The 21,739-nt window shown below is 42.5% G+C and overlaps 1 protein-coding gene across 1 annotated transcript in view; it reads left to right on the forward strand.

Annotated features, from left to right (window-relative positions):
* Nucleotides 1-21,739, forward strand: part of LAPTM4B (lysosomal protein transmembrane 4 beta) — a 62,584-nt gene that overhangs the window by 25,226 nt on the left and 15,619 nt on the right. The window contains exons 5-6 of the mRNA XM_052787754.1: nt 8,227-8,325; nt 15,973-16,068. Of these exons, the coding sequence (XP_052643714.1) occupies nt 8,227-8,325; nt 15,973-16,068 (195 nt within the window). The remainder of the gene's footprint in view (nt 1-8,226; nt 8,326-15,972; nt 16,069-21,739) is intronic.

The following is a 21,739-nucleotide window of genomic DNA, read 5'->3' on the forward strand; positions in this document are numbered from 1 at the left end:
GGAATATACAAACCAAGTGATGCACAATGCAATTGCTCACCACCCGATGACTGATGCCCAGCCAGTTCCCAAGCAGCGTTCCCCAGCCAGCTTTCCCACTAGTTTATATACTGGGCATGATGTCACATGGCATGGAATATTCCTTTGGCCAGTTCAGGTCAGCTGTCCTGGCTGTGTCCCCTCCCAACTTCTTGTGCAGCTCCCCCACCCCCACCCCACCTTTTTGCTGGCAGGGCAGTATGAGAAGCTGAAGCGTCCTTGACTTAGTGTAAACAATTCTTAGCAACAACTAAAACATCAGTGTGTTATCAACATTCTTCTCATCCTAAATCCAAAACAGCCCTATACCAGCTACTAGGAAGAAAATTATCCCAGCCAAAACGAGGACATGTTCATATCCAGTGGCTTATTTTTGGTGCTATTTCAAGGATGTTTTGTTGGTCTTTTTAATTTATTTGGTGGGTTTAACACAGATTTCATCAGGCAGGAGTTTGATTCAATGTAGGTTTGCTTTTGCTAGAAAATATTTTTGGATTCTGACTTAGGGTCAGTTAGAGGCTCCCTTCTTGCCATGGTCTACTTTGGCCTAACATCCATAACCAGTATTGCGTAAGGTTACAAGATATGATTGCAACCACCTAAAGTAAAGACAAGAGCCCACCCGCCTTTGTCTCATCACAGGACCACATGCCATGTCTGGCAGGGTTCAGGGGGAGTTGCAGAGCTCTGGAGAAGCCAACGGTGCAGCCATCTCTGAAAATCTGCCTTGAGAACCTAAATACAGATTAGCTTGGCTGTGAACTTTGTTATATGGATGGAAAACTAGCTAGGGCAGTATAAATAACAGGTAATGAGAAACAGCAGGCAGATAAGTAGCCACACAAATCTGTGGGAAGAGGCAATGTGTCAAGCCAGCGGGAGCTGGGATGCATCAGGGGCCTGTTATCCTTTGCCTTATTTAATACCTGCCTGCATTCACAGCTGATGGTACACTGGAAGAGAAGCAGAGGAATAATTCAAAAGGTTTTTAGAGATACAAGTGGAAAAGAGCAAATTACAGCCATCACTTGGCGAGTGCTTGAAGCTGGCACTGCCACTGGCCGGAGCCCTCCTGCCCATCCTTCTCCTGCAGTCCCTCACTTCTGCATCGGTGCCAGCCCTGCTCTTGTGGCAGCACAAGTGTCTGTGTGGCTGCAGGTACACACCCCCCTTCCCAGAGCATGAATCGTAACCAGGTTTTACTCAATCTTGGTCACTGTGCGAGAACGTGAGGGGGACAGGAGCAGACTGGGAGATGTGCACCAAAAAGCCCCGGCTGTTCTGCTGAAAACCTGGTGTCACATCTGGAGCCGGCTCACTAGAAGGGCAAAGAGCAGCTGATTCTCTCAAAATGTCTGCTAAAACATCACTGCCGTTCCTGCAGATAAAAAAATAATAGGCCCTTCTGTAGCAGAAATACAAGGAGCAGTCCTTGGAAGGTATTGGGAAGGGTGCAGCAGAGCACTTTGTGAGCCACGTTCCTGCTCTGGAGCGTTAAAATCTCTGGTTGCACACACCTTTGCGTGCTGTTGTAAATCATTTTCCAGACTGGTAATGAAATGCTGTAAAACTTCAGGAGTGCTAAACTGTCAGTGCTCAAAAGGGCAAGGGGGATTTCCAGGATAATTATAGGCTGATTAGCCTGACATTGCTACCAAGCAGAATAATAGCAGAAGGGCTGAGAGGAGAGTCAACTGATAAAGGATTAGACCAGAGGAATATGATTAATGACTGCCAGCACAGTTTCACGGAAAATCAGTCCTGCAGGCAAACTCATTTTCTTCCACTGACAAGATTACTGGCTTCATCAATAAAGATGGGCAGAGGCATAATAGACTTTCGTGAGACGTTTGACTTCGCAGCATGATGCTCAGAGCAACAATAAAGCACTGGATCAATAAAGGATGTATCAAATAGATTAGGAGAGGTTAGCTGGCAGACTACAAAGGGTCGTGGTCAAGCCAACCATCTGCCAATAAGTTTCTATTTTGGGTAGATGAAGGTCTCCAGGAATTGGCAGTAGATTTCACGCTCTTCCTGACTTCCATTAATAACCTTGGTACCCAAGAGGCCATTCACGAAGGCTAACATCAGCCTTGGGAAAGCTTCCCCAGGCTCACTGTCTAGAGGGATCGAGTCCTCTAGCGGGAGGCTGTGAGCAGGAGCCTAACCTACCTGTTCTGTGTCACCCTCTGAAAGACCCTATCCCTGCACTGCCCAAAGTGTGCACATCTCTGCATTCCCCAGAAGCAGTATGTGTGACTTTTCCCAGCAAAATCAGTTCTAATAAAACTGGTGGCTGACACAGAGATCAATGAAGAAGTAACACTAAGGATGGAGCCATTAATCAGAGGGAGCTAGACTGACTGAGAACCTGAGTTCGGTCATTATGTGTGCTACCTTGCTAAATGCAAAGAAATGTGAAAATATGAGGAATACAGATGAGCATACAGTATGGCAACTGTACCTGGGAGGCAGTGACCTTGTAAGCAGTCTAGGGAACTAAATGCCAAAACAAGCGTTCCCAGGGTTTTTTGCTATTTGCAAAAACTGTTCATGGGATTTGTGGACACTAAAAACCAGCAATGAATAGCAATGGAGAGGAGACTTCCATTCTCAGCTGGTGACATAGGTTTCATCTATTTATGGTGTCTTTATGTGGTAAAGAACAATACTTAAAAGTCAGAAAACATGCAGAAAATTTCCTCCAAAAACTATATAAAAGCTGGGTATATCGTAGTATGATGAGAGACAATCAGCTTTTCCTCCTTAGTTGCTGAGAAAGGAGACCAAGAGGTGATACAATTAGAGTTTTCATATGCAGAATAGTGAGGTATTAAAAGGCTGTTTAAATTAGATGAGAGGCATAATAATAATGAGTAGCTAAAAGCTAGTCCAAGTTAAGTTGATTTAGAAACAAGGAGTTCTTTCTATTTTATCATTCACAGTGGAGGATAGCGATTGGCAAAAACTACCAAGAGGTGCGATGAATTTTGTGCAGTTAATGTTACCTGTTCAACAAAGCTTTGAAGCTGGTCTGAAGCTGTTCTGCAACTGCTTTGGAGCTGTGTCTTAGCTGTGGCCCCAAGCACAAGTGGCTCAGCAGGAACCCCTCGTACCCTTACCTGGAAGGGCCACATCAGTTGGCAAAAGGTTGTTGCATTTGGCTCAGAGCAAATACACTCTGAGGGACCAAAAGCGAAAGGGAGGGGTGAAGATCACATCCACTGGTATCAGATACTGAGACACACAATGAAATGAAACTAAAAACAAGCTTTTCAGATTTTTAGCCCTAATGCCATCAATGCAGTGCTGGCGCTCAAATATTGATAAACAGGCTTGTACCCATGGACTTGTTTCCCTACCTTTTAATAATATTCATGGTAGATAGGTTTGTCATCTCAAACACCACGTTTACAGCAAGACTGTGGTTAATACCCTTGTCCCTGTAAGTGAGACCTGAGTTATGCCAGTTGGGTGTGATCCCTCCTGATGATTTATAAATAAGCCCTAGAGTCATCTTGCCCTCACCCCCTTTGCAGAGGTCTGCCAAGGTAGGCAGAAAGCAAGGGTTGTGTTTCTTCCTGGCATTCTTACAGTTTTTGTTCTTCTAAAACTGCTTTGAATTTGGGAAATGATATTTTAGGGAGCACAGGTCCATAAGGGAAATGAAAAATCCCAATCATTCTTCAAATCCATTATTGAATATCTGGAAGAAGGTATGCATTAGGTAATAGAATATATTTGGCAGTCTCAGAAGAACATTTTTTGCTTGCTCTAAGGTGAAAACCCCATGGTTTTAACCATTTCTTCTTCCCCACGCTAGTATCTGGCATCATGTTATCTATTCAGTTTGGTGCACATCTGCCAGATTTCAGTGTACCAGTGATGAGTTGCAAACCCTCCATGTACTTTTAGCAAGATGATAAATGAGTACCTATCAATAGGCTAGGCAGAGCCCTAGCTGAAAATGTTGCAATTGTAAAATACAGAACATTGCATTCACAGGGTATTTGGTAATGTCATCCTATACTGGATGTTTCTTTCAGAAGTGCGAGTGTCTTTGGAAACTTTTTGTTGCCTTTTAATACCTAGTTGCACACAGGTGTGCCACTTAATTCTCATAAATTGCAAGAGCATCCCAGCATGAAGGGTCATGTAAAATAAGTAGATGTTACAAACCTAGCATTTGAAATGTTGTATGGCAATCACATGTCATAAAACTTTCTAAGGTTTATGTTGGACATCCTGGTCATTATCACCGTCACTAGAAAAAACAAAAAATTTTACATACAGTAAATCCAGCATCTATAAAATAAAAATCATTTTGGTTCTCGGAGCAGTAGCGGTGGTCTAAAGCAGTTTGATCTAAAGCACATTTCTTTTCTTTAGTGCCGCTAAATCTTTGATATATGGGCTTTCTAAAGCCTTCAAATTAAACACTTTATCTTCTGTCATCTGATAACAGTACATGAAATGAATTGAAGCAGAGGTGCAGAGCAGGCTAGTCTGCAACTGAGTTATGCAAACTTGTTTTTTATTTAAGTGTAGGACTATTACAGTTGATCTAAAGAAATTTCAAAGTATATTAAATAGCTTTACTATGGGACTACCTGTAATGCTGCTGTCTAACAATTCAGGTCATATCAGTCATGCTTTTAAATCCTAGGGGAAACATCTAGAAAACGTAAAAGAGATTAAACCCAAAGAAATTTTTCCTATAAACTAAAGCTTAGAAAGGGAATATCCTTTCTGACATTTTTAATGCCCTTTTATAATTCCAAGGAAGAAGTACTACTAACTTCATAGCAGAGATTTAAAAATTCTACAGACACATTACTGTTTTCTTTCAGTTTTGTAAGATTCTGATACTTGGAGGATTGTAACTGTTGAATGAGAATCCACGCCATCTTTTAAAAAAAGTCGATTTTTCTGTGGTCCAAGGGGAAGGAAAACATGAAAGGTTATGCAAGCAGGCTGAGGGAATGAGGAAGGGCTTCAGCCTTGGACTTTTTATTCTTCTTGTGCATTTGTACAATATTGATGCAGTAGAAATATACTTTCCATGCAAGCTTTAGATTCTTTTTAAGTGTCTAATAGAGCTTTGCTATGTATAAGCAGTAATTTTTTTTAAACTGAAAGTTTACCAGGTATATTATGCATGCAGCCCTCTCCATGTCCGTGACAAAGTTATAAATGACACTTTAATTATGACTTTAGCATGCCAGTGCCACACCACTACAACTACCTCTTGTTTGTATAGAAAACTTCATCATGTCCTGCTGCAAAATCACTCCTGTATTTCCAGTGACAGGCTTGATTTTTCCCACCCAGCCATATTTCAGTCTCAGCTTCATCAAACGTTGCACAACGTTTGACACTGAGCTTTTCCCAGAAGTTGCAGCACCAAGCCTGGTGCCTGGGGCCTTCCCAGCAGCAGGATTTCAACTGCTGGTCTCCCCACAGGAGAGCAAACACCCAGCACAGGAGCAGGATTTCTCTTCCCTCCTCATACACCCACATGGGTGGTTAAGCTTATAACTGCAGTCGGTGGAGGGCAATGGGCCTTTGATTCATCTGAACCGCTGTTGGTACCCGTTTTCTGTGGGAGTAAAGGAGATTTTGGGAGCGGCTGCTGCCATAGGAGGATCCCAAGGGCCTCCTGATGGCACCAGCTCCATGACGGTGCCTGCACCAGGCGAGCCCAGAGCCAGCTGAGATGCTTCCCACCACCTTTTCTGCTTCTTTGCCAAAAGCTGCACGTTTTATAAATTGTTTTTCCTACTGCACTGAAGGGGTTTGTAGTTGTGAGTCAAGATCAGACTGCTCATAGGCCAGCCTCTGCAAAAGAGCATTAACATCTTCTGGTAGGCAGGTGCCACCAGCCTGGTTAGCAAACAAAGGGAGTTTCTTCCATGCTGACCAGATGGCCTTGGGCTATTCATCACAGCCCTGAAAGCTTTCTCTCCCACACAACAAGCTGGGAAGCTCCAGGAGGGGCTGGCTTGGGTTTTCACACCCTACACCAAGATCTCCCAGGCACTTGTGGATGGGGGTGACCACCACATGGGTGCAGCACCTACCGCCCTGCTGGGGCTTGCTTACACCTCACATCTCTTCAGGATGGAGACACAGAAATCTGAGCCTGAAGGGGAAAAAAACGCAGCATTTGCTCCTCACGTGCTCTCCTGTCTTGCTGCTTTCAGTGCTGAATTTTTGTCTTTTTACCTGAAATGCTGCTGAGGTAAGGGAGGGCCAGGTGCTGCTCAGCAGCATGTGCTGCTCCCAGACTTGACCAGGGCTCATGGCTCCAGCACATGTTCCTGCTCTTCAAGGTAGCAGGAACTTTCTTGGTCATTCCCCCACCCTCCTCTTGCCCCCACACAAACCCAAGCCGAGCTGACATCTGGAAACAGGCCGTAAGGTTATGGCCAAGACCCCAGCATGCAGTCATCCAGTCTTTGACTGGTAACTGATTCCCAAAACTCAGAATATAGGAAGACCAAAGCCTCACTAGGAATTTTTTATTACATTCACAAATTAGTTGACTAGTTTTTTAAGGGTAAGTCAGTACTAAAAAAATTGTTTAGGGGCAGTTTTACTGTAACTGTCTTTGACTGGACCTTCTAACCACGTGCATGGCCTCCCTCCTGCAAGCAGGAGAGTAAGCTGTGTCATTAATACTTAAATTTTCTGCATATAAGGTTTGTGTTTATTCTTTGGTGCATCTTTTCTTGGCATATACTCTTGCTTTCTTGGTCTCTGGGTGATCGCATCCACTATATTTAGCAATAACCTTCTGTGGAAAAAAAAAAAAGAGCAACTTATTGAATTATAGCAAGCTAGTTTCCTACAAAAGCTGTACCTTGACAAAGAAGATAACATGATAAAAACTTCAGCCATGAAATTCAGTACAGGAACAGAAACATTGCTGTCAAGAAATGGAAAATGTGCTTATGTAACATTTACCTGCAAACGGTTACAGCTGCTGTTGATGTTAACCACTCTGAACAGTTCATGGAAGCACGAAATAAAGAGCAGCTGTCCAAAAAAAAAGATAATTTCCTGATGCACTGGGCCGAGTGCTGGTATAATGGGTATTAAGGGGTTACTCTGGATTTACACCATCATTGCCAAGAATACAGTTATAGCTCGGTCTAGTTAATTGTCCTGACAAGGATGCAGAACTGGCCTGGTTAAGTAATTAGACCTGTAAGGGAAAAGGGGGTTGTGTGTGGAAGGAGCTAATGCATTCAGTTATAATGAGCTACTGTTGCAGCAGAGCTATCTTTTGTGGAGAATAGCTCTGTCTGTGAACAATGGTTTATTCTAACTGAAACAGGAACTTGTGCCTTGCAATATTTCAAAACGATTTGGAACATTCATTTTAAAGGGTGTGTTTTCTTTAAGCAATAACAAATACAGTAAAACATTCTTAGAGGTTGTTTTTCAGCCAATGATCCTAATGTGTTTCACAACTATAAATCACTAGAGCCTGCGCTGAGTAGGAAGATTAATTCTGTCACCTCCATTTCATGTCTGAGGTAACAAAAGGACCTGGAGCACATTTTTATTTGAAATCATGACATTGCTCCCCTGTAGGACCCTTGCCTCCACAGGGCATGCACTCAGCAGCACTAACAAGTGCTCCTGGAGAAGTAGTCCAAATTTAGCCAGAATAAGACAGAGCAGAATAGACCCAATGTCTTTTGATCAAATATTTAGGTGAAAGGATCGTGCTGTCCAGCTTTTCCTGCTTTGACTTTCTGGAAGGAGCTGCCACTGGTCTTTGGCAACCAGTGCCAGTATAATGATTGGTTAATAAGTACAGAACATGCCTGCCTTTGCCCAAGATGGCAGGTTTCCTGCTGCAAAGCTCCCAGAGAGATGTCCCTTGCTAGTTTGTGTCAGATACAAACCCAGTGTGCATGGAAGAAAGGACAGCCCACACCACATACAAAGCAAAATGCAAATTCCTCAGCCCTCCAGGGAACGTTTGGCAACTGAGTCTTCACAATGCCTATTCCAGCTAAACTGACTGAAACTGGTTGTTGGTGCCGAGAGCTCCCGATTTAGTAGTTCGCATGAAGTTTTGTAAGCTGTTAATTATGGAGTGCACTAACTGAATGGCTCTTAAATGACTCGTGAGATGAACTTAGAGTGTTTTGCTTATTTTTGCTTATGCAGCCCACCAATTTTCCCTACAAGGAAGAGATTATGTCTGTGAACCCTACATGTCTGGTTGTGATTATCCTCCTCTTCATAAGTATCATTTTGGCTTTTAAGGTAAGTGCATTACTGTGTATAGAGTCTACTTCTGGTCATGGGTGGAATGTCCTTGCTGGGAGGCCTGGCTTTAGAAGAGATCTGGGGAACTACAGACCAGGCAGCCTGACAGCTATACAAAACAAAGTGATAGACATTATGGAAAAAAAGCAGAAAATCTCATAGACAAACACATGAACATGTAGGCCACAACCAGAAAGCATAATGCTTGTAGGGGGAGCTCATGACACATAAATCCTTTGAAGGAGCGGGTCATCCAGTGGACAAGGGAGATCCTGTTGATACAAACTTCTTGGTTTTTCAAAAGGTGTTTGGCAGAGTCTCTCATCAAAAGCTTTAAAAAACACCCTAAGATGTGTAGCAACAAGAGAAAAGGTCATCTCACAGACTGAAGCTAGGAAATAGAGAATAAGGATAAATTATCAGTCTTTAAAAAGTGAGACCCATGCTGTTCAGTACATTGATAAAAGATCTGGGAAGGGGAAGAAAATCTAACAACAACATTTTTTGCAGTGTCATTCAAAATACAGAAAACAATCAGCCAAGAAAGCTTTGCAGGAGGATCTCATGGCACTGAGTGACTGAGCAATGAAATGGCAGAGAAACTTAGTGGTGATAAATTCTAAGTAGTGTACACAGAGGTAGCACAATCTTGTTTCACAGACACTGCAGTGGACTCTAAACTGAGTGTGACCACCTGAAAAAGGGATCTTGTAGCTGTAATATATAGACCTGTGAAAATATTAGCTTACTGCTCAGTTCTGGTCGAACTAGTAAATCAAATGCTAAGAATATTAAGAAAGGAATAGAAAAAACAGAAATCTAAAGATTTCTTTCTCAGTTTTGATGCCTACCAACTCTGGAACCATGCATTCACTTTTGGTGAACTATCTCAAAAAGGATATTGTAGAGCAGGTAAATAGATCCACACAATCCCTCCTGGGAGGGATAACATAAAGGACTGTCACAGCAGGCAGCAAAAAGGCACAGGGAGTGATGATTTGTTTGCTGTTATGCAAATCTCGTGGGTGAGAGGGCTGGAGGTGGCAGGTACCAGACGAAGGGAAGATGTAGCATCACCCAGCGCAGCCAGAAATGGCTCACGTGAAACCACAGCACCCAGGATCATGGTCTAGCGAGGTCGGCCCCCACCTGCTCTGCGGGGCAGAAGTCCAGAAGGATCAGACAAATCAAGGTATGAAAAACAACCACCAGTGGCTCAACTAGTCCCCTGAGCCTTGGGCCTCTTGGAAAGTATGGTGGTATATTTGCTCTCTTCTTGCACCCTTCTGAAAGTTTCTCACAGAGCAGTGCTGACGTTCTTGTATTACTCATGTTGGGTTTTATTTCAGAATAGTTCTTGCTCTTTATCTGCAGAGCAATTATGCATTAGGTTAGAGAACTCCCACAGAGCCACAGGGACACCAGGGATGTTGCTTCCAGATAGCACATTTAACAGCACGAACAGGGAAAGTTATTGTGAAAAAAAGAGGTTGATTAGGTTATTGAAGCTACTTCAAAATTGAAAAAAAAAACCAAACAACCAACAGATAGAGTATTTTAGGGTGCTATTGGAAGTGACATTCACTTTTCTTCTGTGATTTAGAAACACAATTTAGCCTTCTGGCTTTATATGTTCACAGCCATCCCGTTGATTTTGTTTGCACCTTTAAGAAGTATGTATGAATGTAATAAATACATAGACCTGCCAGGTGCAACAAGGGATGTGCTCTTTAAATTTCTCAGATGCAAGCATTAGCTCATTTTTACTCCAGGTGGGTCTGGTATTTCATTGACTAAGTATGGCAAGGAAGTCACCAGCTTATAAAAGAAATGCAATTAAAATTGGAATGGCAAAAATACTTACTACAGAAAAAAGAAACCTAAGAAATTAACAGTGCAAAAGACTCATTTTGTTTTAAAGTGGCTAACAGATGTTTTTTCCAAGAATATATGTGGCTCATATAATGCTCATTCTAGCAACATATTGTCGTGCAAATGAGTCACAAAAAATATGACTCACACAGAAACACATGCTAAATTCCAGTTAGCATTTTCATTTGAATTTCCTGTGTTTCCAAAAGAGCTGCTATGCAGATTTATGGAATCTGCTCCATGAAAAGAAAGCTGGACACTATCAGATGCATCACACTTTATCACTGATAGACTTAACAGATGGTACCACGTTTATATACTGAAACCGAAAAGGTACTGTAGATAAAAAATATGCCTGAGCTCCCTCTCCCTCTGGAGTTTGACTAGAAATAGGGAGAGAAACCAAAACATTGTAACCTAGGAAAAGCTACAGTAGGAAAAGCTGCATTCAGCTGGTGGGAAATATGAAACAGAATCACATAATTCCTCAGAAACTTTTGGCATCATGACGCTTATTTAGGGTGAAGCTACATGCAAAGGAAAACTCTATTGAGCAGAAATCAAGATATAGCAGTATTAGATGGCGGGTTTGTGCTTTGCAGTCGTGGGATTGTGAAAAGGGAAGGGGGACAAGAGAGGGTAGTAAGAAAGCGAGCCAGCTAACCACACACAAGCACTTGTCTTTTTAGTCCTTAGGATTTACTTGGATCCAAAGCAGCTAATGGATATTTCAGGCAGTTTCACACAGAATCTTTTTCAGAGTAGACCAAGATGTGTTATTCCATTTACTGTGTTTGTCTAGAAAGTGAACCAGAGTTACATACCATGAAACATAGGTGTTTCCTATCTGGCTGAGGAAGGACATCCAGCAGCACAAATGTACTTATATACACGTACACAGGACTTCAAATGGCATATAGTCAGCACAGTGGCTTTTGAATCACACCCTCCTCTGCATCTGGTTTGGGGAACAGGGCCTCGGTTTCCTCTGAGGCTTCAACCTCCACCTCCCCACCGTGGGAGAAGCCCCCCAGGCCCAAATGAGCTAGGCTCAGGGGAGCACAAACACAACCAGAATAAGCCTTTCCCCTGGGCTGCCCTGAGCACTCTGCAGCTGCAGAGTACGGTCTCCTCTTCTTTTTGGCTCTTTCTTTTTCTGGAAAGGAGGTAGGAAGAGGTAGTTACCAGTGGGGCAGCCAAAAGGTATTCCAGTTCAGTGAGACAGACTGGTCTTCAGCAAACTGAATTTTAACCCTGGTCTCCATAATATGCCTATAACCTGCGTGTATTAGGTGTCAAGCCTGGAGATGAGACCACTCTGCATGTCCTGGTGTCCTCAGCAGATGGGAAAGGGTGATGCAGAATGAAGTTCTATGCTCACCCTGAGACATTTCATGTCTTAGCCCAGGGGGATGCCTCCTAGCAGGGGGAACCCTGACCCACAGCACATCGTCCCGATGTCTGCTACCTTCCCGCAGGGGCGATGGAGCAACAGTCGGGACCATGAACACAGCCCCAACAGCCAAGCTCTGATCCCTGCTCCCAGGAATGGCCAACGCAGAGCCACGAGGTTGCCACCTGTTCCCCTAAAACCTGGGACAGGTCCCAGCACTGGGCTTGCTGGTAGCAGGGTACTTATAGGAGAAGCATCTCTAAAGCAGGGGTCATTTGCTTTAAATTGCATACCCCAGTGTGTGTGACTGTGTGCCAACAGATGGTGTCCTGGTCTGTATAAGGCACCATTTAAAGTGTTGCAGGCCAGTGGTTTGGTTTACAGTCATTAATTCTTTTCAATCACAGCATTTCTTTGCAGTTATAAGGAGTGGTTCTTGTACAGCCTTTTTATGCTCACAAGATACATATTCTAGCACGCTGAGAAGATGGATTTAATTGCAGATTTCATCAGCACAGCAACCCATTGTTTCTTCTTCTGCAGCACCAACATGTGAAATACATGTGGCCAACTGGTCTGCCATTAGCATCACTCTGAAGTCTTCATATAAATTTCAGTTTGTGTAGAAATCTTTGTGTCATTTTCACCAGTTACTGAAGACCGGCCCAGCTCTGCGAATAGAAAATCCAAAGCAGCTGGAGAATAAAATGGGACTCGGTGCAGACGGCTCCTAACCCGAGGGGGCTCTGTCGGGTCTGCGGCGTTCACCCTGCACTTGCTGCCAGGGAGGGAGCTGCCCAGAGGGCTGCTGTGACCCAGATTGGCACAGACTTTTCCTTGCTGTGTTACAAGAAACAGCAGGATACAGCAGCCTCTGATTTCCACAAATATGCTGGTCAGTCAGCTGGTCGGGCATGTGTCTGATGAGCAGAAGTCGTGCAGTACATTACTGCTGTTATGCCGCTTAACAAGTGCATGTGCAATAACAACGGTGAGAGGCAGGGTTATAAAATTTTGTGGGTTTCAGTTCCTTAGGGGCTCAAGTAATTTCCCACCATTTAAAGAGGAAGACTGAAAGCTAGGAGAAGTAGGCACAGTGCCTGTTTCCACATTCAGCCCTTCTTGCGCACCCATCCTTTCACACGGTGGCTACTTGGGGCTGCCCCCAAAAGGTGTCTGTCAGCAGCCTGTGCTGTGGTATGTGGGAATACCACTAAGGGTGGATTAGGCTGAAGTGACTTAATGCCTTTTACGTAGGGCCTATTCCAAGTGTGAACATTTGTCTCCTGAGAGAAAAATTGATATATTTATATACTGTGTGTCCAGACACACATTTTAAAACTTATTTTAAACCTCAGCCAAGTTTTTCAGGGAAAAAATTGGTAACTGAATCAGCAATCCAATTTAACTGTGTAGCAGCATCAGTAGAAAACAACGATTAGGAACAAGTTTAAAGAAGTTACAGGTTGAGGAAAACAAGTTTCCATGACTCATGATTCTCAGGCCAGCAGCACATGTCCACAGCACTTCAACAAGGACATGCTCCAAGCTGCCGCTGCTTTCAGCCATATGTGGGTCAGTGTCTTGGGGCCAATTACTTGGTGCGTGCTGGCTGATGACCTCTTTAATTCAAGGGCTGGAACGGACCTCACCCACTGAGAAACAGCCCGTGCATGCAGGAGCAGGGCTGATTAGAGCTAGGCCTAAGAGCTGCAGGAGTTCATTGTGGGCTTAAATGTGTTTTATTCACCACATGTAATGGAATGGGAGCATTGAAAAATAAATCTCCCACTATCTTCTCCCAGATAATACTGTATTATCTGAAATAGGGCTTCCCTCAGTTTGGATTTTGACAGAAAGAGTATAGAAATTGGTTTGCAAATAGGTAGGCTTAATGTAAAGTGTTTCTTATAATGATGGGCTGTGTCCCCACAGAAATGTGCTTTATTCAGTCTCTGTTCTGTACTAGCTCTTACGCCTTGCTCAGCGCATAGTATCTGAGCATTGAAAGCTATTGAACTACTTATTACTATTAATAATTAACAATGGCATTTTATTTAATTCTGGAAAAGATGCAATTCTCCATGTATATGCCTTTACTCCACTTGTTTCAGTAGCCTGGGGCAAGTTTGCATAGCCCATAGCTTGGGCTGTAGAGGCAGTTTAACCTTCCCTTGGGACTCACCTCACTCCAGAAGCCTTTTGCTCTCCCCATTTGATGGTCAGAAGTATTGTCAAAGTCAGCAACACCTCCAAGTCATCCAGGGTCTGTAAGATGCTGTAAAGAAGAGGAAGCAAGCTTACTGGATTTCAGCCAGCTTGGCCCTGGTGGAAAAAAACTCTTCCTGATCTGCAAGCAAGCCATCAGTGAGTCATGTGGCATCCTGAAAAACACAGCTCATGTGTGACAGCTCTGGAGAGGGAGGAAACACAGGGCAGCTCAAAAGGATAAGAGGCTTTTGGAAGGTCATCAGTGCAAGTGAGTCACAAAAATATGACTCACGCAGAGTGAGACACACATGCAAATCCAATCACCCCTGGCAGTTTAATTTGCACACGTTAAGTTTGTGAAAGAATTGCTATGCAGAACCTACTAAGTAAAAATATAAGTTGGGCACTATCAAAACACATTGTTCTCCTCATGACTGTTGTGTGTGACTATGTGGGACGCAGAAAGCTCCAGAGGAACTGCTGAGGATCTGACTCCTGCTCCTCCACATGTGTTACTGCCTCCTGTCTTCCTTCCAGTCACTTTGCTCATCTCTGCTGGCCAAATGGAATCTCTCCTGCTGGTGAAGGAGATGATGGATGTGAGCACTTTGCCCAACCAGTTCAAAAAAAATTGGAGACAGCTCTTTGTTTGCCAGGCAGCAGTCCTACCCAGAGCCAAGTGAGCTCCAAGAACAAAACCAGTGAAGTTTATGATCCTGCGGTAGGGTTATTGCTGCAATAACAGTTTTTTCGCTTTATACTGAGAAAAAAATGAAGCATTTGTAGTAACAGTTAAAAGGTCAGAAGTAATTTCAGATTTCAATGAAAACTTTTACACTGGCAATTTTCTCTAGTCAGGCAAGAATAGGAAGACCCCAGACCATTCCAGTCATACGGAATACATCGATTTAATGTCAGATTAAGTGAAACAGAGTATTGAAACAATGCAGGTGATATACAGAATCATCACATAGTTATTGGCCAGACTTCCACTCACAAGACAAGAAGGGTTTCCTGTAATTTGCCTGATGATTCTTCAGTCCCCAGCGTGCTTGTGCTCTTTTTACTGGGGTTTTCTTCCACTTTCTAATACTACTAACCCCCAGCTGACAATATTTAAACATCCTTACCATGGAGGAATCCAAAACTGGTTTCTGTTTATTTTTGCTGCTGTCCCTGAGACATTCTGCATCTGCAGCACCTTCTCTCTTTTGTCACAGTGTAACTTGTACCTTCATTTTGTGCTGTAAAACTCACCTCTGCTGGTACGCAGAATCCCATGCACAGTAACGAGGTGTCTGACTGAACTCATACCTCTGTATTTCTAGAGAGGTGTAAAAAAGCAAGCCAGCATATGTGACCTGCTCATTTAAGTATAATGGAGGTTATACACACAAAATGACATTACTTTAGCTATATTCAGGCCCAAAGAAACTGTTTCTTTTCAAAACAATTAGTCTACATTAAGTATGCTGTAATATTAAATAACTGGAATAGTAAACTTCATTCAGATAGGTCTAGATTGCAGTATCTCTGCCTAGATGGTGCAGCTCATAGTGCAACACAAGTATCCATAATCACAGAACCATATAATCACAGAATGGTTTGGGCTGAAAGGGACCTTGAATGGTTATCTAGTCCAATCCCCTGCTGTGGGCAGGGACGTCTTTCACTAGACCAGGATGCTCAAAGCCCTGTCCAACCCGACTTTGAACACTTCCAGGGATGGGGCATCTGCAATTTCTCTGGGCAAACTGTTCCAGTGCCTCACCACCCTCATCGTAAAAAGTTTCTTCCTTATGTCCAATCTAAATCTATCCTCTTCCAGTTTAAAACCATTGCTCCTTGTCCTGTCACTACAGGCTGTGGCAAAAAGTCTCTCTCCATCTTTCTTATAAGCCCCCTGCATATAAAGGCCACAGTAAGGTCTCCCTGGAGCCTTCTCTTCTCAAGACTGAACAACCGCAACTCTATCAGTATGAGGAACCGTGTTGGATTACTCACAGAGCCCCTACACATACTTACAGTCACTGCAACCAGAAAGTGACTGTCCTGTGCTTCTATCAATCAGGCTCATATTCTTATTTATATAAGAATGGAAATGCCCTAGCAGAAAAATGTGTATGGTTTATTTTCTGCACAGAATAATAAATCTCTTTTCTTTGCAGGGTTACTTGATAAGCTGTGTGTGGAACTGTTACCGATACATTAACAGCAGAAACAACTCGGATGTGTTGGTGTACATTACCACCAATGACACTGCGGTAAGGATGTTAGATTGCAAATATTTGTCTAATATTATGCATTTAAGAGCTTTATTTTATATTAATTTCTGACTTCTTAGTTAACCATCTTAATTCCTTTGAGAGTCCTCATCTGTTGGTTATGTTTAGACTTGAGATTCAACAGACTGGTGTGCTGTGATTACAAATCACATCTATTACTAAAATACTGGGTTTATTTTATGCATATAATCTGTTAAAGAATCTGTGTTAAGCATAGCCTATAGCTTACCCCGTAGCCCCAGGAATTAACCCCAGTTCTGAGCTCTCCAGCTGTGTCATGATCTGGACAGGGGAGGCGACTGATTAGGACCCAGGGATGCCATGGTCTACACCTGCAGTGAAATGTGGATTTAGCTGTAGAAACTGTGATTTAGGACATTCAACGTCTGGTGTAGTGCTTTACACACTCACAGAGAGGAGCTAGAAGGCAACAAAAGCTCAGTGATTCATCTCCCAGTGCATGATGGGTTTTGTATAGTAAGGAGGCAGAATGAAACAAAGATTGACGTGAAAGAAATGAATAAACAGATTTTAACCTCAAAGAATGGAAGGTGTCAGTTCACTTTATAGTAGTTTAGTGCTAACATGCATATGTGCAGGGCACGACTGTTAAGCAATATCTTGCTTGTTGCAGAAGGCAGTGAAGGAATACAAGAAGAAAGAGTCCCTGGAAAGAGCTAACACCGTTTGCAACGGTTATCTCCGTGGAGCTGCTCAGTTCCACCCAAACTACACACTGAGGGCACTGTGTCAAATCAGTCCCTGGGGTGACTCCACTGGCTTACGTAATGAGGGTCTTTACATCATTTAATGGAATGAGAGCAGCATGAACTTGGTCCTTTGGATCATCAGGGTAAAATTTCAGGATTGCCTTCCTCAAGTTTTTCTAATTGTGGGTGGTCTCCACACGCTGAGGTACTAGACCATCAACTTTAAACCATTAGAATGAGTGATTCCTGTGCAGCTGCAAGGACTTAGAAAACTATTACTCCTTTTATACGAAAGTTGTAACTCTTGCATAGTTATTTGTCTTCAATACCTGGAACTTTAAGAAAAGCGTAAGAAGTTTTACGGACTATGATCAGGGCTGGCATTTAAGTATAAAAATATGGGTTTATTGAAAGCTAAGAAGTATTACTACTTTCCTTACTGGAATCTACATTGAATAAAACCAGGAGTTTTATGTGAAATAATTTCGATAGCTCTTTCGTTCAGCCTGTGTGTGGTTGTAACTCAGCTTCAAACATTGCTAACTCTACAGCCCACAGAACTGGCAGGCTCAGTGGTGTGAGACTGTCGGCTGAATTATCTGGGAAACTAAACTTACCAAAGCTTTTTAAAAGCTACGTTAAAACCACTTGCTCCACTGCTGTCTTTACAAAGCAAAGACTTTGGTTTTCAGAGATGCCTGGTTACCAAAACTCCTCGCAGTACTTTTGTATTTAGTAATTACCGAAGTGCTCTGAGCTGCCTCCTCGTCTTTAAAGCACTTGTATTTTGTGAGGAAAGGAAGCCCTTTTATCCCATTTGCAGATGACGTATTCTTGCACTGAGAGTTTAATTTAACTTTGCTTATCTTGATCTTACAAGACAGCTATGGCAGAGGCAGGTTTTGAGAAAGGCTGTGCCTTCCTAACTAGTGCCCTGACCATAGGACTCTTCTTCTTTCCTCAATATTTACACCTCCTTAATTTGAATATGGTCAGAATCTCTTGCTTTCAGGTATGATGCATCTGTTGTTCATTCTTTCTAAGTTCAATGAGATGATGTTAGATCAGGTCCTATAGAAAGAGCTGTTTGGGAATCTATCAGCTGACCAAAAAATTCACCCAAAAATTCTTGTTCAGGAGTACAGAAAGGCTCTGGAGCAATGCTGCTGGGGAAGAGTTTCTCAGGGCCAGCCAGAGAGGCAGGAGGAGAGAAAGTCACTAACAGCCTGGGTTTTTAATTATTTATTTGGGGTGGAGGCAAGCCTCATTCAAACCCATGTCTGACTGCTCCTCTCCAGTCAGGATGAGCTCCTTCATCCCTAGGTGACACAGTCGGTCTCCATCTCTTGCACACCCTTCCCTGACAAGCTCCATGGATGCCCACCAGCACAGTGCACTCAGCAATGTGATGGAGGAGCTGACGTGCTCCTGAGCAGCCTCTTTCTTTCTTCTGCTCATTGCTGAGCTTCAGCAAGGAACAACAGTCTGTAGGGTTAAATCCTCATCATCCTCCACTGTGAATCAGAAGATTGTTCTTCCTTCCCTTCACCCTCCCAAATCAGACTCAAAAAGATTTTTTTTCTATGTCTACATTGAGAGACATCAGCAAAAACACCTCTTCACATGACTGTAAAAAAGTAAGCTCACTGCAGTTGGATAAAAATGGTTTCAAAATGAAGTGCAGAAGAATAGGACTTTGAAAGTTGAGTGCTGAGGACCTTTGAGAGTTTAGGACTCTTGAAGAAACCTCATGAAATTTTGAACTGCTGTGATAGGTCACTGCTGTCTGTTGAATTGTATAATATTCCCCCAACACTCAAGTGCACTGTTGTATTAAAACAGTTTTTTCATTTTTATTGATGCTGGGAAACTTCTTTCAGCAGGGCTCCTTCACGCCAGCATGCCTTTAAATTCTAAACTACAAGTTTCTTAAAAAATGTGAGTCAATTTCTGCCCTCTGCTTTGAAAGAAATGTGTCATTTTTAGAATCAAACCTGCTACCTGAATTCCAGCAGAGCTGCAGGTCATATCTGCAGGGCATATTCTTGTCTTCAGGGATTTTTTTTTATATATGCTTATCATCAGCATTAGCTGAAAGAATACCAATCTGTACAAACGGAAGTGAAAATCTAAGCTTAAATATGGAACTGGGCATAATAGCTACAATTTAGAGTAACAAGTTTTAAATATACCCCACCACTTCCAAAATCTAGAGATCAGATCCCAGCTGCTACCTGCTAATATCCCTTGTACTGCATAGTAATTAATGCATCTCATCTACACTCCACACACAAGATTATTATTTTTTTAAGTTATTAGGTTTGCAAGTGCTAGACACTGTATTACAAAAAACATTTAGAATGGAGTTCAGATATGGGCTAGAGTATGGGTTAGTTTAGTGCCAAACTTAAAAGATCTGGTTTATGTATCGGGATGATTAGAAATTTAAAATCTTTCTGCAGTTACATAAATATTTTCAATGAAGCTAAGAAATTTATTACTACAAACATTTTATTACTGTGTCTTACAGTTTTTTGGGAGAGCTGTCTTTGAAAAATATCTTAAAAATGAAATGTATACCTTATTTCTATTATAATTGGCACTCAGGGGAAAAAAAGAAACCTCTGCCTTCAATAACAAATCATCAACAAATTCATCCTTGAATTCAAAATTCAGTATACCTGCAGGATTTATATTGAAAATGGAAAAGGATTGGTAAACCCCTGTCCTCTAATAACTCTAATTACAGACAATTAGATAGCCATAAACAATTGCATTCATGTTATGATTAGTTGATGATTGTTGTATGGAATTTTTTGAAGGGACACACCGCTGTCTGTTGTAAGAGAAGGCATGTCAGCTACAATAGTTATTCTTATCTCTGGTCTATTAACATCTTGGCAAAATCAAATTCTTGGATCTTCCATTGCCAGATAAATACAAATTTATTTATACCTTCATAAAGATCATTATTTTCCCTCTTCTAACTTTTGAACTAGGAGTTGCCTGGTTTACCTGCTCAGAACCCTTGAAAAATATACCTAAGAGTTTCAATTTAAATGGAAATATGACATTAATGACTGAGCTTTTCTTGAGAAGAACAATCAAATCCTTACTAGCTGGGATGCTGTCGCACAAGAGATAGGAAGGGTCCACGGTTACTTGCTGGCTGCAGCAGCTGTGAACCCAAGATGTTTGGATTACAGGTCTCTTTCCTAAGAAAGAAGGAAACTTCTTTAATATAGAGCACTAGGATATGGTTCAAAAGAATAAGCACCTGTGATTGTATATAATTGGTTATCCAGTCCAGAAAGTTGATCTGAAAATAATAACCAGATTATCTTTTGTTTTACTGCATTTCTTAATTTAGCACTGGTAAGGTGTGTAAGCACATTTACACATCACATCCAGATTCGATTAGGAGAATGGATAACTCCTTAACCACAGCTGTGCGAGCCTGCTTCTTGTTTTTGTTTCTTGACTGTCTGTGTTCAGGAAGTCCTTGGTGGGACTCACAATTAGTTTCCCCCATTTCTATCTAAAGCAAGTCCATCATGACTCTGTAAACTCATGTACATGAGCGTGTACAGGTCTCACCAGCAGTCTTAATCCATCTTCTTGGCTGGTCACGTGGTGGAAACCTACTGATACGTCCTTCCAGGAGATGAGCTTTTGTGTTTTCTGTCCCCATACAGGACTGCTCTACCAAGGCTGGTCGCTGGCACTCCCTTACCTTCTCTCACGCTCCTCGTGAGTTCCTCTCTATAGACCCCTCTCTGTTATCAGCCCCCAATTCAGTAATACTTTACTTAAAAAAAAAAATTCAGCTGTCCCTCTGCCTTCCTACTAACCATCTAATTTTCATACCACTAAAAGCCATGAGAACAACTGAAGTATGGACTGATCTGGGGGGGAAATTCCCAGCACAGAAGTTTCCAGTTAGTTCCCTCTGATCAAACTGGTTCTTATAAATAATGCTCATAGATCTGAACTGTAACTAACCTGATAGCTACAGTTATTGGCTACCAGATAATCTGATTTTTGTCACTCTGTGTAAGTGGTTTAAGCCATCCTTTTTGCCAGTGTGCCATCTGGAACAAACGAACATCCTCCCCACTGCAGGCTGTGAACGGCATACTCCTGCTGCCCCTGTTAGGCAAGAGGTCCTCTTTCTGTGGCCCTTGATTGAAGTTGGACACCACATGAACATACCTGGCTTGGCTCCATGAACAAACTGCATTATGGGGTTGGTGCACCAGCTGGGTCTGGGCAGGGGAATGGTCTTCCCCAGTTGGTGGGAAGATGTGACCCTCTTATGCTCCAAGGGCTGATAACGCCAGGACCTGGGGATCCAGCTGTGTACCTCAGTCTCAGCAGAGTCACTTGGGGATATGGTATCATCTCCCTCCTGTAAGTGTTTTTCCAATACTTCTCTCCCCTCAGTTTCTGGACTTATCTGTAGGAGATTTTGGCATAGCAGTAAGGTGCCTCCCCCGCAGTGAACCATATTAACCTGAAGATTATTTTTTCCACTTTCCCAATCTGGGATTGCTTTTTCCTGCCAACTGCTGAAGCACACCATGGGTGAAGATTAATTTTCTACACTAATTTAAACTGTGACAGCAGTACCATGGAAATGTTCATCCAGTTTGGAAAAATTGCCACCGTACAAGTGCAGAAGATAACCCAAAGTTAGATATTTTCTTCTCTGGAGCAGGAATAGCTCCTTTGTGCTCTTGGACAGCCAGAGGATTTCATTTTGTTTATTTTTAACTCTCACTGAAGCCAATCAATGGAAGTTTCATCTCCGGTCATGCTGCCAGTGGGGATAAAATGTAAAGCCGTAAATCTCTCTTCAAAGTGGGATTTAGATCCATACATACTTTATCAAATCGCTCCAGTGGATCCTATCTGACATACATTTATCCACAACAGTTAAT

This window comes from Harpia harpyja, chromosome 5 (genome assembly GCF_026419915.1).
Source record: "Harpia harpyja isolate bHarHar1 chromosome 5, bHarHar1 primary haplotype, whole genome shotgun sequence".
Lineage (NCBI taxonomy): Eukaryota > Metazoa > Chordata > Aves > Accipitriformes > Accipitridae > Harpia > Harpia harpyja.